This window comes from Syngnathoides biaculeatus, chromosome 14 (genome assembly GCF_019802595.1).
Source record: "Syngnathoides biaculeatus isolate LvHL_M chromosome 14, ASM1980259v1, whole genome shotgun sequence".
Taxonomy (NCBI): domain Eukaryota; kingdom Metazoa; phylum Chordata; class Actinopteri; order Syngnathiformes; family Syngnathidae; genus Syngnathoides; species Syngnathoides biaculeatus.
The window spans coordinates 16,089,556-16,104,616 of record NC_084653.1 but is presented as its reverse complement, the minus strand read 5'-3'; the positions used below and the strand labels follow the sequence as shown (position 1 = coordinate 16,104,616).

The window sequence follows — 15,061 nt, the reverse complement described above, 5'->3', positions numbered from 1 at the left end:
GAGTTCACGTTGTTTTGATGGGAAAGCTATGGCGTCAGGTGAGCGAGAGGCTGCGCTGTGGAACCAAAACTCTTGGGATTCAAAAAATGTTTCCCCACAAACGCCATGGATGGCACAGAGGATGACATGCAGTGGGAGCAAAATAGGATCACTGTTCATCAATTCTGTTCTGACAATTACTGGGTCCAGGACAAGCATGTCCTGTGGCCTGTCCCGAGATAATATTACTGCTACATTAGCACGTGCACAATGATTATTATTAATGATTGTTGTACAGACAGTTTTTTAAAAAACAATACAAGTACAAACCTAACAAAATACAAATACAGATAATTCCCAATATTTTGAGCATATGGGTAGCAGCAAATTGTTAGTGCACATTTTACATTGGTAGAAGGGTTTTCCTGATTGTTTTAGGTCAACTTTTGGGGTGCGCATTATACTTCAGGACCCATTATACTCGAGATATTACGGTATGTGCTGCATACCAGGAGCTAATGCTGTTGGCTAATGCTAATCTATGCATCTAGCAAAAGACAAAGAAGCTTTGCTTACTTTTTGGATTGACACTGACAGTGTTTCAGACAGTGCCGTTTCTTAAAATAAGTAGATCTTTAACCAGCCTTGGTGCCAAGTCAGTGGTGGAGAATTTCGCCGTGGGAAATGAAATTAAAAATGTCAAATTATTAACAAACATTTTTAGAACTAGACAAATACAAACTATTGTCTTATTTGGACAGGTATTCTTGAAACCCAAATCTGTGGATTTGAAAAAATAAAGAATTCCCCTAATAGTAAATCATCTTTAAGAAGAGTTTTGATGTGCACCAAACAAAACGGATGGAGAACAAATACATTCCAAGTGAGGTCATTTTTAGATTTGGGTTAGGGTGACAGTGACTCCCTTACAAAAGAAGAAACACAAAGCACAGCGCTGACAACCCTGTCTTTTCGCGTCCTCCCCTAGTCTAATTAACTCCCCCAATATCTCCTTGTCACCTTGTGACTGTTGTAGGCTTTTTTTTTTTTGTACTTAGTTATTACTTAGCACCCACTAAATATAGCTTTCCCCCAGGCAAGCAGCGTGATAGCTTTTCCCAGTAAAGCCAGATGTGGGTGATTACATGCCAACCTCCAGGGCTGCTCTCTAACCTCACCCACTTAAGAAGATGTAAAAGGATAATACACCACTCATTGAGTGCTCTATTTCCTCAATATTTACTTAGGAAAAAACTTTTAAGGAATTGGACAGGAGCTGAGATGCTGGTTATAGCCCAAAACATTGCTGTGATACTGAGCCCCCGACTCAATTAATATAAGCCATGGAGCATTCATCGGGCTGTGAGGCTGCTTGAGATGTTTGATTGGCATATTTAGTAAAATTGAAAAAGCGAACATACTGATTTATTTTAGGACATTTTGTACCACAGGCTTTGCCTTGTCTGAAAATGATCTTTCAGTAGAAGATCGCTTCAGTTTCAGCTCTGCCTTTACACACTGTCAACAACAATATCAGATCGAAGCCTGCTTTACCGAGTTTAGTTGGATGCAGCTTTAGCCAACAGATTCTGATAACTGACACAGACTTATTCAGTTGATGAAGTTGTCTGCTGAATGAACTGTAGGCTTTGCCCGACCCCCGTGGGGTATTCCTCGTCATGATGGTCGAAAAATCCGTATTCACCATTGATTTCACGGTAGTCACCTCAAAACTGACTAAAATAAGAGTGCAGTGCACTGCAATTCTTCAACCTTGGAGTATTAACAAAAAAAAAAAGAAAAGACAAGCATTACACGCGACAGCAGAGTACTGTTTTAACATGTTGGAAAGACGAGAAAACATTGTCACAATCTGATTTTTCTGTCGTGACAGACAGTCAATCTAATCTACAGGCAAAAGCAATACAGCCCCTGTTTAAGGCTGTGTTCATAATGTAATCAGTGTCAGAGAAAGTGATAAAGTTTGAGTGCGTTCCCCATTTCTTCGTCTCTGTGAATCATGGATTTAGACAACAGTGAAATCTGTGGATTTTCTTACCTGCTATTTGTGGATTACGCAACATTCCATCATTTTGCCCAAAAATAACACCTTTTACATCCATGTGTCCATCCGTTTTCTTAGCCACTTATCTTCACAAGGATCTGTGGAGTGCCAGAGCCTATCCCACTTCTCTTCGAGCCATACACCCGGAATCGGTTGTGAGCCAATCGCAAGGCACATATAAACAAACAACCATTCACACTCACACTGACATCTAAGAGCAATTTAGACCCTCCAATTTGACCTTTCAAAGTTTAACTTAAATTAGTTATTAAAATTCTTTCTAAGGCAGGAGAGAGGACAACTGGTTAGCACATCTACCACTCAGTTCTGAGGACCGTGTCATGGGCAGAAAAAGGGTTTAGACCCAAAATGCACAACTCCGATCCAAGGGAGAGTTCAAGAACAGAATTTTAATCACAGACAGAGGTTGGTAAATGGGCAGGCAGTCCAAAAAAGGCAAAAAGACAATTTCAAAAATCAAAGCAGGGTCTAACTTTACTATGAGTCAGTGATGTAGAAACAAGGAACGGTGAAAGCAAGGTACAACGAATTGGCAATCAGACAGAATAAGATACAAGGTTTGTATTCATGGTATAATTAGGGCAGACGAGGCAGAGGTGGGGAGGCTGCTCTCAGGAGCAGGTGTGTATGAGACAGGGGGAATGACAACACCCATGTCAGACCAGGGTTCAAATGTCGGCCTCGCCTGTGTGGACTTTGGATGTTCTCCCTGTGCCTGTGTGGGTTTTCTCTGGGGATTTCGGTTTTCTCTGACATCAAGTGGCAATCATTGGCGTGGTGGAGAACTCGTTTGCATCTCTGCCTCACAGTTCTGAGGACCTGCATTCAAAAGTTGCCTTTCCCGTGTGGTGTTTTCAATATTTCCCTGTGTCAGTTTTGGTTTTCTCCAGATATTCCGGTTTTCTCCAACACTCCCAAAGCATGCATGGTTGGTTAACTGAAGACTCCGAAATGTCAGCAGGAAGGAATGTGACTGTGAATGTTTTTTTGTCTGGGTGTGCACTCTGATTGGCTGAGTTCAGGGTGTACCTCGCCTCTCTCCCAGTCAGCAGCGATAGGTGCCAGTCTGACCGTGAGCCTGGATAAGCGGTATGGAAAATGGATTACGGGCAATGACCCACGTATTTAGTTTGGAGGGAAATCCACCATAAATCCAATTAGAGCCGAAGAAGGAAACAAGGCTCACATGACAGGGACCTTGAAATTGGAGCCTCAGCTGAGCAGAAAATAATAAATTGTGGAACATCACACCTTAAAAGTTGTGCGTAAAACTTTTGTCAAAGAGTAACATTTGTCTGAATTGTCTCAATTTAATCTCAAAAGGCCTCTCTAACAGGTCTTCCGTTTGACCCACTTTCGTATCTGTTTTGTCCATATTTGGCGCAGACTGCTCCCCTTCCTTTTATTGGTTGCTTCCATACAAAACACCCAATCGTGAGAACACCCGTGTTATGTTGAGAGTGCTGCCTCAGGACCAAAAAGGTAGTCAGAAATTTTTGACCGTGACATAGATAAGCTTGAGTGATTCAAATGACCTGATTTCATCCCTATCGAAAAAAAAATAAAAAAAACAAGTCTGGAACTCACAAATGCGTGGATGATTTTAATTCATATTTCACGTGTTTACTGAGGCACCAGCGAGCCAGTATTACCTCCCAAATACTACAAAAAGTTGCTCAGTTAGATGTGTTTGGCTTCAAACCCAAAGTGAATGAGAGGCCAGTAATCACCTGAATGTGCGCTGTGACGAGCGATGTCACATTAAAGTATCCAGCAAATTAGGCCACCTCTGAATAATTCAAATTAATCTTCTTAATCAAATATGATCATGGAACTCCTACTAACTTAAAAGTGGAGATTTAAGGGGATTTTATCGGCATTCGCCGATGACTAGTGACCTAATTCAGTTCTCTTATAATATCCACTTTACTTTAAGACCTACAGCTTTTCTGTGAATATCAATGTAGCTATATACATGCAAATTGAGGAGTGCTGTGCTAGTATCTTTGAGCGTTAACAGCGTATTGGTTGTTTTCCCAGAACTTGCTCGGCATAAAAGCTGTAGGCCTACATAAAATAATGTTGTACCAATTAAGCTTAGTAGAAACTGACGTCTATCCACAGCGCACTACACTGTGTCTTCAATTATGATGCATAAAGTATACGATTGAAGTTTTTTTTTATGCGGGGGATTCTATATTGTGTGAAATCCCAAGAAGTTTTTTGCCCAGTTTAGATCACTGATATCAATCTCAGACAGGTTTGATCATTATTTTCCCAGATGAGGCGATTTCAAGGGGAATAGAGACTTTCCTAGATACTTTTATATAATGTTCCACATTATCAACTGAGCGCATTTTTTGTTACCCTTAACTCCCATTCTCCCGTGGACATTTACATCGATTAACTGAAATCCAAAAATTTACTGCAACCAATGTATACATTTAAGTACATATCTTGGAAGAAGTTCTCACTTAGCTTGTTTGTGAATATCAAGGGTGTAAACCATTGTAACAGCGAACAGATTCCTGCAGTTAATAGTATTGTAGTATAGTATCACTTTGGATTTGAGATCAGCACAGCTTTTGAGAAGAAGATGAAGATAAGGGAGTCAATTTGAGCTCGTCATATCATTCATGAGTATTTACAGAGTATTTATGGTATAAATAATGTGTCACACTAGACAGTAAACAAATTATTTTGCCATCAGAAGACATTTGTAATTGTATGTGTGTTTCTGTTAAAGTTGGTGAGATATCACAAAAGCCCCGCAAAAAAGAAAGCATCAAAATCACAGTTCTGCTTGACATGTTTGTCCCACGTTTTGTTTGGGTGGGGTGAAAGCCACCCATGTTCTATTGCGGATTACTAAAGAATAATAAAGGTTTGAAATACATTTTGTGTGACGTAAGAGAGATTATATACACATTACAGTATCGTTAGGTCTTGAAACCGAAATGCTCTAAAATGGCTGGCAATATGGAAGGACTCAGTGAGAAAAATGGCTGGCAGTGACTCAGTTAAAAGGACTTACATCATCATCTTACATCAATTGTAAGTTCATACACCACCTCAATGAATTAAGGTCAGTGGATGAGAGTTATGATGTCCTGTCAAAGACGGGCTCCTATTAACATGCACTGATTGGCAGAGAAGAAAATTATTGGTTGGAACAGTTAAAGTGTTCTCAAAGACTTTCCCAAATCTGTGCTTAATAATGTCATTGTGCATTGTAACTGTGGCATTTGAAAAGACATTTATTCAGTGCCTTGAAGATCAGTACACCTCAATGCGCTATTAAGATGAAATTGAAGGAAATAAAACAGGTGCAGTCAAGACATCAGTTGCACTCAAGTCGAGTCATAAGGGTCATAAAATATTGCTCTTTAAAAAAAAAAAAAAACTATACAAACTCTCAACACAGATTAGCAACAGCCACCTTCCGTACACACTCGTTTATGTAAATCATCATTTTGGTGGTTAAATATCAGTGAAGAAAAATGGTCCTGGGTGTCATTTAGGTCCAGTCAAATGTATGCAGTGTAAAATGAACACAAAGGTTGCATGGGAAAGCACTTGCAGCAGCGTAGTACATCATTATAATAGTTGATACAAAAAGGAAGTGGTCCTGTACTATATGTGTGCTAAATGCGCCTTTTTTGTCTTATACTGTAACAAGGCAAACTGATGGAAAGCCCTTTAGAAAAGCAAAAATAAAACAAAAATGCTCAAGATAATTGGGAGTATTTGGGCAAGCTGTAATTATATTCAATTCATCTCTTTGTTCTTATATAACTTCATTTAAAAATAAATATCTTCTTTAAATTTAAAATAGTCTTTGCTGTGCCCAAAGGTAACCCACAACTAAAAAAGTAGAATTGGAACAAATGTGGAAATGATCAATACATAAAAAAATAACAGGATGGCTATAAGGTAAAAATGGATAACACCAAAAAATGACAATGCAAGTAACAAACAAATGTATACAATTTGTGAAATTATTTACTGTATTTCACCTTTTTATGCTGGTTGGACGCTTAGAAGAAAAAATGAGAAAAGGAACCCTCCCTACAAACCCAATCTCTTTGGCATTCATGGAGAGAGAGGAAGCATGCGACGCAAAGCCCCGCAGCCAGGCTGTAAAGACAAAAAAACAAAACACTGGACAAGTTCATTGGATGCCAACATGAAACAAAAAAAGTGAGAATTCAAATTATTTTTAAAAAAAAGTGGACGGATTCTTTTTATTTTTTGGAGTGTGATGTGAAGGCGTTCTCGATGCACAGGACGATGTGGGAATTGGAGCAACTGCGGGAGTGCTGCTGCAGGAGATGGCCGCTCTGTATCGCCGAGGCCAGACCCGTCACGGCTTGCTCGCCCGCCCGCCATGTTTCGCAGTAGTGGTCTGTTTGCCTGTGGCCTTTGCTGCTCGACCCGTGCCAGACCATTTTGTGTGGCCTGATAAAGCGGAGACGGTAGATTCATAAATATACGGGGGGACGTTCATTGTTACTGTGTGTAACCTTCAAATTTTCATTAATAAAGACTCACCATGCGCTGTCCCTGAGAATATCTCTGCCATCGAATGAGTAAATTGGTACACTATTTCGCATACTGCTGGCGTTGTCACCAAAGATTGATTCCCAACTTTCAAATAGCACTTGATCCTTCATGGGGGGGAAAAAAGGTAATTAGGTGGATTGCATTCATGGGACTTGGATAAATAACGATGCAAAATAAAACTATCACAGATAAAAGCTCAGAATTCTCTCACAGTGTAACATTGAACCACATGCTTCAAATAACATTTGTATGACGCACTCTTGTTGTGGTTTTTGTTTGGGACTTTTTGGACCTTTTAATGTGATGTGAATCTCAACATTCGCCTTCACGTACAGGGACTCTGCCTAATCATACAACTTCAACTACTTGCATTGATATTTCAAAATCAAGTGACTGTGAGCTGTTTTTAAGTAACAATAATGCTATGAAATGAATCAGAAATAATATAAAATTCTATATTTGTGGGATAATTACTTCTACCAATACTATTACTAGACAGGCAATTATGAAAAAAATAAATAAAATGGGATGTTCAATTATTTGTATTACTTTGTTAGCTGCAGTAGGGCTTTGCAGCTGTCACCGACCAATAGCTGATTGTACTGCTCTATAAATATTAGATAAAGTGTAATTGTTATCTATGAAGGTGCATAATTGATGGTCTTCTGAAATGACTGTAAAACTGCTGCTTCCCACCTTGAGGTTGACAATGGGCAATGAGTCCCTGTCCGACCTGCGGACAATGGTGTAAAGGTCTTGGAGCTTGGAGGACAGGAAGGCTCTGAAGGTCCCCTTTAGGCCCACAGCACGGGCCTGCTGGAAACACAAGAAGTCTGCCCCCCGAATTCCTCGCATGTTACCACTTTGAGGGGCGTTGAGAGCCACGAGATGGAGCTAATGCAGAACAAAGAATGTACAATACAAGTATTTGTCAATTTATTCAAGATTAAATGAAGCATATAATCAATCTGTTGCTGCTCAACGCCATTTACCCCTGAAACTGTTTTGCCCCCATGCACTGGAGGTTGCAGTACAGGGAGGCTCGGTCTTCGCTGGGGAGTTACAGGATGTCTGTTCTCAGCCTGTTCTGCTCCCAGTCTGCCATCCGTCTGCCTCTGGTCTGGGAATCTGGTATCATACTGTGAAGGGTATCGGTGGTCCACAGGTGAGTGTGACGGCGGCTCGATGGGTCGGACGTCCGAAACGGTCTGAGAGTAGCGGTCTGCGCCATTGCTTTGGGACTGGTCGTGGGACTGGGGGTACTGGACCTCTGCCACCTCGTTTTCCTTGAAGAAGAAGTGTAAAAATGACTATCCAGAAACTGTAATGGTAAGCTTGCAAGTTCTGTCCATTTTGTGTGGTGTCAGCCTCACCAAATCTCTGGAGAAGGGGCTGTAGTCGCCAAGCTGTGAAGGAAAAATGATTCTTAAATGTAGTATTTCACCAAATGAATTTGAATTTGAAGTTTTATGCAGCCTGCGCTTTTAATGTAGATTTCTGTTAACTGGTCTGCAGATGCAGCAGAAGAAATATACCATCACTTGTCGCATTCCATCGCGGACTCTTAAATAGAGGTCGGCTTTGTCGATGATGTAAATGAGGCTGCCTTCTGCCTGCCGTCTGGCACTTGCAAGCATTGCGTCATAGGACCTGAGAACCGTAACCTGTTCAGAACCAATGAAGGAGTTGGTTTGCTGGACCTCAATTAGTCAAACAAAGAGTCAAAAAGGGACACCTACTCCAGATGAGAGGCCAGGACTTCCAGGTGGGCCAGGAGGACCAGGTGGTCCTGGTACATTGGCAGCTTTAAATTAAGAGAATTTATTTAGGATGCGTTGTAACGGCATATCCACTAGTGCTCATTTTCACACTTGATGTCATTGATGATGATGTCAAATAAACATATGTCACGTTCATCTTCGGCCCCATTTTAAATGATCCAATGAATGTTTAGTTTTGATATTCTGAAGGGCAGGAGCAAAACTACTTACTTTGACTGGGCCAAAAGGCCCCAGGTAGAGAGGGTGACGTCACTGGTCCCGGCGGTCCTGGTGGTCCAGGAGGACCCGGGCGACCGTCGTAACCGATGCCCGGTTTGCCAGGTGGTCCCTGAGGACCAGGGGGACCCATTACAGAATCTCCTTTTGGACCCTAACACAAAGAAAACACATTACGTAAACAACCAAGGGATATCCATCTTGATAATGTGTGGGACATTGATGGTTTCATTTTAAACTCACCGGTAAACCTGGCTTGCCAGGAGGCCCTTGTGGGCCAAGCGGCCCTCCAAAACGAGAGTCATAATATCCACCAGGTTCACCCTTTTCTCCCTTCAATCCTGGATCTCCATGCTCTCCTTTTAGGTCATTCTGTTAGGGGGAAAAAAAAAGTCTTAATATGTCATGGTGTTTCCTCTGTTGGTGACCTCTTAATTGTTTCATTGTTGTTAATAGAGGTTGATGCTTTAATTATGAAACTTTTAGTTTGTGCGCTCACCTTTAATGTGTGAATATCAAAATTGAAGACTCCTGCAAAAAAAAAAAAAATATATATATATATATATATATATATATATATAATTTTGTAAATACAGCATGTAATAAATGATCACAGCGGCAATATTAAAGAATATTTTCTAGTTTGATCTGTATTTAAAATGAAGGATTTTACCAGGGGTGCCTGGAAGGCCACGTTCGCCATGGTCTCCCTTTTCTCCTTTAGTTGCTGTAATAAAAAAATGACATACATACTGCAGGATGAGACAATATTCCACAGATAACTCACTTTGGCTTTGCTACTTCTGATCGCAACATATTTAGTGGTTTATCGGCTCGTTTCTTAAATCTAGTAAAACTTGAAAATCTTGCCACAACGGAGATTTCTTTGTAATGAAAAGCATGGTAGATTTCAACATCCATCCTATTGCATCCCACACGCAGTTAAATCGGTACACTTAAATGATACAACGACATTGCAGACAATTGAATTTTAAATACTAGTTCAGATTTTTCTTTTTAATGGCTTGTATATAAGCAGTTGGATCTCTGGAGTGCATGTCCACCATCAAGTGTGAAATCAAACAACCTATAAACAATACAATGTGCCTGTGAGTAAGCAGTTCCATGGGGTTGTCACCATCTGATTTATTTGAATAATAACTGCTGATACGGCAGCTCATCTGGGTGAAAAACCTTTGAACTGGGTCTAAGTCAGTCGACTGACAATTGTTTATGGCAAAAAGGGTCATACCTGGATAATTTCTGGAAGTTCCATCATAGCGCTGTGAACAACAGCATAAAACACATTCAGCCATATCAGTCAACTTGTTATTTCTTTAAATATTTGGCAACTCACATAGAACCGATCAAAGGCTGGTCCTGCAGGTCCTGGTGGTCCAGGTGGTCCTGGTGGGCCTGGAACTCCCTAATGAAAAATGATGCGTAACAACTTTCGACGAACCTAATTGCAGCTAAATTACAGTACAACCAAAAGAGGAACAAAAAAATATTACTGTAATTTCCGGACTATAAGCCACAACTTTTGTTACACGCTTTCAACCCTGAGTTATGCAATGATGCGGCTAATTTAGGGATTTTTTTGTAATGGCCGCCACGGGCGCTCGAGGAGAAAAGGTAAGAGTGAGACAGGTGGAATATATTTGTTGAGGAAGATGCAAGTTTAATGTAATCTTGCACTTTGTGCATGAATAAAATTAGCATGAACAGACCCTCATCATGGAAAATGCTCGAAGAAATGCATATGACACAGCTTTCAAGTTAAAAGAAAACAGAGCTGCTGCACGTAGATGAAGATGGCTCTCAGTGACTTTTATCAATATGTTTTTTTTACCCAGCCCTGTTTGTGCTGTGTTGCTACTGTATTGCTGTTGTGTTACTGCTCCGTCACAGGCACTGTTTGGAAAGAAAAGCTATGGTATATTATTCAAACTTTGAAAACACTTTCTGTGTACCGTCTTTCTTTGTATATACCGTATCTCATATTTCAATGTGGGCCCATGCGGCTTATAGACAGGTGTGGCTTATGTTTGTACAAAATGTTTTTTCCTTTAAAAATCTACTGGGTGAGGTTTATAATATGGTGCACCTTGTCGTACAGAAATTACGGTAGTTGCAACTGATGAACCTGAAAAGGCTAAAACAGAATATTAGCTGTCATCAAATGGCTTCTAAAGTAACTTACTGGATATCCATAGCCAGATGCCGGCTCTCCTTTCTCCCCCTTGTATCCATTTACACCAGGCCGACCCTAAAGGAAGTGACATTTGCTTTTTTACTTTATGTCTGATTAAATATCATCATCAGCTGTGTTCAAAATTTTATTTGAATTTCATTTCAAATTGTACACATTTCACTCTGTATACTTACAGGTCTTCCAGGCATTCCAATTTCACCCTTAATCCCAGGAGGTCCATGTTGTCCCTACGTAGTAATGAAACATGTCTGCATTGTACAATAAAGCTCTGACATTTTGGAAATAATTGCTGTTGTTATATGAGCACTAATATGACCGCAAATGTTAAAGAAAATATAAAATGCGCAAATACTTACAGGTGGACCAACAGGTCCAGATGGTCCTCGATCCCCCTGATGGCATGGTAGAAATGTAATCAAAACAAATGTGATGAGGTAATTCATTTTTTATACAAAAGCAGATTTTCAAACGTATTGACACTCACCTTAAAACTTGTGAGCCCAGCCGAAAAGAGTGGACTCCCATCAGGACCGATGACGAGACCTGGCTCGCCTTTCTCACCCTGAAGAGATAACCGCTATGAGCTCCAAAGATGACATAAGGGTAGAAACAGTACAGTACTAAGGTTTGACCGCACCTTAACGCCGTAACCTGGAGGTCCTGGGTCTCCGCTATTACCTTTTGGTCCCATAGGCCCCTAACAGGACCACACAATTCGAATTACAATTTGTTGACTTCTAACAAATATTAACTTAATAGCAACTGAAGGGGACTTACAGGGAATCCTGCTCGACCTGGCACGCCAGGTCCTCCCTTTACAGCAAAAACAAGACATCAACATTCGATCGATTAGGTAAAGCACACCATGGACTGGTTAACATCCCAACCCAGTTTGAATACACACCTGAGGACCAACACTTCCAACAGCACCGTCAAACTGTAGTGGCATAAAAAAAATATAAGCGTAGGGTACAAATTTATATTTCCAAAGAATATTTTGGGATATTGATATGAAAACAAAATGTGAGTTGATTTAGTATACATTGTCAGATGGCTGGTAGATGATTTGTCCAGGTGGTCCTGGTGGGCCTGGTGGGCCTGGGACTCCAGCTCCATCTCGGCCCGGTTCCCCCTTTCACAAAGCATGCATGTGAAAACATTACAAGTCCTCCATCCATTCAATAAGCTCACCAATATTATAAGCCATTCGCCAGGAGAATAAGATTAAAAATATGATTATAGCAGTTTCATTTGGCATCAAACAAAAAATAATACATAACAAGGAAAAATATATTCACCCGTTCTCCTTTGTCACCACTCTCCCCTTTTGCTCCCTGTAACATTATCAAATGAGGCAAAAGAATTGAAAAAACAATTGATCACAGTCAAAAGGTAAGCAGAGCTGCAGTGATTGCGCAGATTAGCATCTGCTAACATTATAATATCCACATTGCAATAACTTATAAGAGTTTGTCACTGTCTTCAATGAAGGTACTTTAAATTGCAACAAAACTATACATTTAGAAACATGCCCATGCAGAGGCTAGTACAGGACAATCAAAAGTACGGAAGACCTGAACTCCAGGGAAGCCGTCCAGTCCCGGTTGCCCATCTCTTCCTTCGGGACCTGCGCTGCCCTTCTGACCTGGGAGGCCAGGCAAACCTGGTTTACCCTGCAGAGGTGAACGCGTTTTAAGTAGATGTTGGTAAGACTAAGAGACTATATTGTAATATAGTATAACGGCATGTTAACGGTGTAAAACTGTACAAAGAGGGGTGATATTTTCTCCTCTATTAATGTTCTTAACACTATCCTACTACATGTACAGTAATGCATATATATGTATATCTAATTATTGCATAAACTGCTTGGTTACTTACTGGAAGTCCCGGCAAGCCAGGTGGACCCTACGGGAACACAACATTTGATATTGTTAAAGACATCTTTAAAAACATTCTATCTTGTGTTTACATTGACTATTTTGTCTGCCTTTTATACCCTACAGGGCTATTCCAACATATCTTGTGTATTTATTTTTCATTTAATTCAAATCAGTGCCATCCCGAAAAGCAGATTTCATTTTTTGTACATTTTTTAGGGGTATTCACCAAGAGACTAACCTGTCTTCCTTCAGGTCCTCTGACTCCAGGAACTCCATGAGAGAAAATCCCACCAGAACCCTCCATGTCATCCTTTAAACAATAAAAAAAAAAAACCTTTGTTTCCTTTGTGTACTCTTTATAATGAAGCAACAGCAGTTTCCAGTGAAGTCAAATGCATAATAACATTTTGGATGAATACATGACGACATAATGTTTGAAGAGAACTTACAAATCCAACGTGGTATCGAGGTCCAGGAGGTCCGGGAGGCCCTGGTGGCCCAGCTGGTCCAATTGGTCCTGGTAAACCAGCCAATCCAGGCTCCCCAGTTTGTCCAGGTAATCCGGAATCTCCTTGAGCTCCCTGGTGAATGGAAACCAAAGAAATATGCAATTACACAAGGGAGAGAATAATTTCTTTCATTTAAAAAAAATATATAAGTGTCTTCACCTTCTCTCCGGCTGGTCCAAACACACCAGAATCCCCCTACATTAAAACAACAGAGAATAATGTTAATGTGATCACTTTTCAAAGCTTCTAAATTTTTTTTTTAACTCAAACATGTAGGTTTGATTCAGTGGTTAATGCTATCGAGAAAAGGAATCATTACAATGACAACAAAAAAGGGATAGATATAACAAAACCTAGGAAGATGTACTCATCAATATACAAAATGTGTGAAAATACCTTTTCTCCCTTAAGGCCAGGGGCTCCTGGAGGGCCATCGACACCTGGTAAACCAGATAAGCCCTGCAGGCCAGAAGTTCAGGTCATGGGTGGATCATTATAACTACTTAGATTCCTTGGAAGGAATTAAGTGGAATTGGCTACTTTCATATGGCCCTGGCTTTTAACCCATAGTGTTGTTTTGTGCGAAAGATATCGGCAATGTGTAGGGGAATTAAGGAGAACAGTATCAGCGTATGAAAGGCCACACCTGTGACTCCCTGATCCTCACGTTTGCAACTGTCATCAATCAAAAGTAAATCCAAGTTCAATTGTCTGCCTATGTGGGCTGCTCCACCATTTGTGTTCAAATACGTGTTGCATGAAGCAGTGATTTTCAACCTTTACTGTGCCAAGGCATTTGAAAAATCTCATCGCACGCCAGCAACCAAAAATGTCACAAAAAGTGGATACACAAGTCAATGATACACTTTCTGCTGTCTAATAAATGAGCCTTTATAAGTTCTGTCTGTCTTTATATGCCCCTGCTACAGAATTATGAACAATGATACATTATTTGTTGTAAATACATAACATCATGACCAATTAAGCGAAGTTTAATCATTTTCCGCAGCACACCAGAAGAGTTCTTACAGCACAATAATGTGCTATATTGCACACTGGTTGGGATTCAGTGGCTTATGGGGTTATAATTGCCTCAACGTTGATGCTATTCATGAGCTCGTTTTGGATCGCTTCCTAGCATTAAGATAGTAGACTGCCTTAAGTCAAAGTTGTGTGGTTGTGTTACATGTGTAATTCTAATTGCTTTGTGAATAGTTTGGCAATAATCTTGAACTACGAGTGTCAATAAACAATTTGAAGCTCTGAAGAGTTGTTAACTGCCACCATCTGGGGCTTTGTCCCAATTCAAAGCAAGCAAACCCCTACGTCTGGTCACTTGTAATTCAAGGTACCACTGAAGCATTGGAACTCTATTTCTATTGAAACTATTTATTTCTTTAGCAACAAATATATCGGCACTCACAGGTTGACCAGGCGCCCCATCTTGTCCCGGTGGCCCAACTCCTCCAGAACTTGATGCTGCATTTGGTGTAGCAAGACCAGGAAAACCAGGTAGACCAGGAGGCCCTGGCGGTCCTGGTGGCCCTGGCAGTCCCTAAAACAAAAAAGAAACGACAAATGACATTTCAATGTTGCACAAGTGAAGAATAGAAGAAAACAGATTTTATGAGAAATAAAGCCAGCACTGTCCATTATATTTTCCTTCACATATTTTACATTTTATATACAAACACAACACTTACCCAAACTGATTCCAGATCAGGGAATCCTGAGCCCTCCATGTCCACAAAAGTCTGAAATGCGTCCATTAAAAACAGTTATGTCCAATCAATGGTCACTTACAAGACTCAGCATGGAACGCAAGAGTC

The 15,061-nt window shown here is 40.4% G+C and overlaps 1 protein-coding gene across 5 annotated transcripts in view; it reads right to left on the bottom strand.

Moving 5' to 3' along the window:
• Window positions 1-2,450: 2,450 nt before the first annotated feature.
• Window positions 2,451-15,061, bottom strand: part of col18a1a (collagen type XVIII alpha 1 chain a) — a 71,340-nt gene continuing 58,729 nt past the window's right edge. For all 5 annotated transcript variants that reach the window (XM_061841653.1, XM_061841654.1, XM_061841651.1 and 2 more), the window contains 30 exons: window positions 14,936-14,986; window positions 14,656-14,787; window positions 13,629-13,691; window positions 13,392-13,427; window positions 13,173-13,304; window positions 12,962-13,033; window positions 12,722-12,748; window positions 12,415-12,513; window positions 12,139-12,174; window positions 11,883-11,972; window positions 11,745-11,777; window positions 11,618-11,653; window positions 11,478-11,537; window positions 11,325-11,402; window positions 11,197-11,232; window positions 11,014-11,067; window positions 10,829-10,894; window positions 9,983-10,051; window positions 9,878-9,908; window positions 9,299-9,352; window positions 9,125-9,156; window positions 8,869-8,997; window positions 8,620-8,779; window positions 8,368-8,432; window positions 8,164-8,292; window positions 8,002-8,034; window positions 7,621-7,914; window positions 7,325-7,522; window positions 6,617-6,732; window positions 2,451-6,523 (listed from right to left, as the gene is read on the bottom strand). In XM_061841653.1, coding sequence (XP_061697637.1) covers window positions 6,310-6,523; window positions 6,617-6,732; window positions 7,325-7,522; window positions 7,621-7,914; window positions 8,002-8,034; window positions 8,164-8,292; window positions 8,368-8,432; window positions 8,620-8,779; window positions 8,869-8,997; window positions 9,125-9,156; window positions 9,299-9,352; window positions 9,878-9,908; window positions 9,983-10,051; window positions 10,829-10,894; window positions 11,014-11,067; window positions 11,197-11,232; window positions 11,325-11,402; window positions 11,478-11,537; window positions 11,618-11,653; window positions 11,745-11,777; window positions 11,883-11,972; window positions 12,139-12,174; window positions 12,415-12,513; window positions 12,722-12,748; window positions 12,962-13,033; window positions 13,173-13,304; window positions 13,392-13,427; window positions 13,629-13,691; window positions 14,656-14,787; window positions 14,936-14,986 — 2,625 coding nt within the window. In that variant the 3' untranslated portion in view covers window positions 2,451-6,309. The remainder of the gene's footprint in view (window positions 6,524-6,616; window positions 6,733-7,324; window positions 7,523-7,620; window positions 7,915-8,001; window positions 8,035-8,163; window positions 8,293-8,367; window positions 8,433-8,619; window positions 8,780-8,868; window positions 8,998-9,124; window positions 9,157-9,298; window positions 9,353-9,877; window positions 9,909-9,982; window positions 10,052-10,828; window positions 10,895-11,013; window positions 11,068-11,196; window positions 11,233-11,324; window positions 11,403-11,477; window positions 11,538-11,617; window positions 11,654-11,744; window positions 11,778-11,882; window positions 11,973-12,138; window positions 12,175-12,414; window positions 12,514-12,721; window positions 12,749-12,961; window positions 13,034-13,172; window positions 13,305-13,391; window positions 13,428-13,628; window positions 13,692-14,655; window positions 14,788-14,935; window positions 14,987-15,061) is intronic.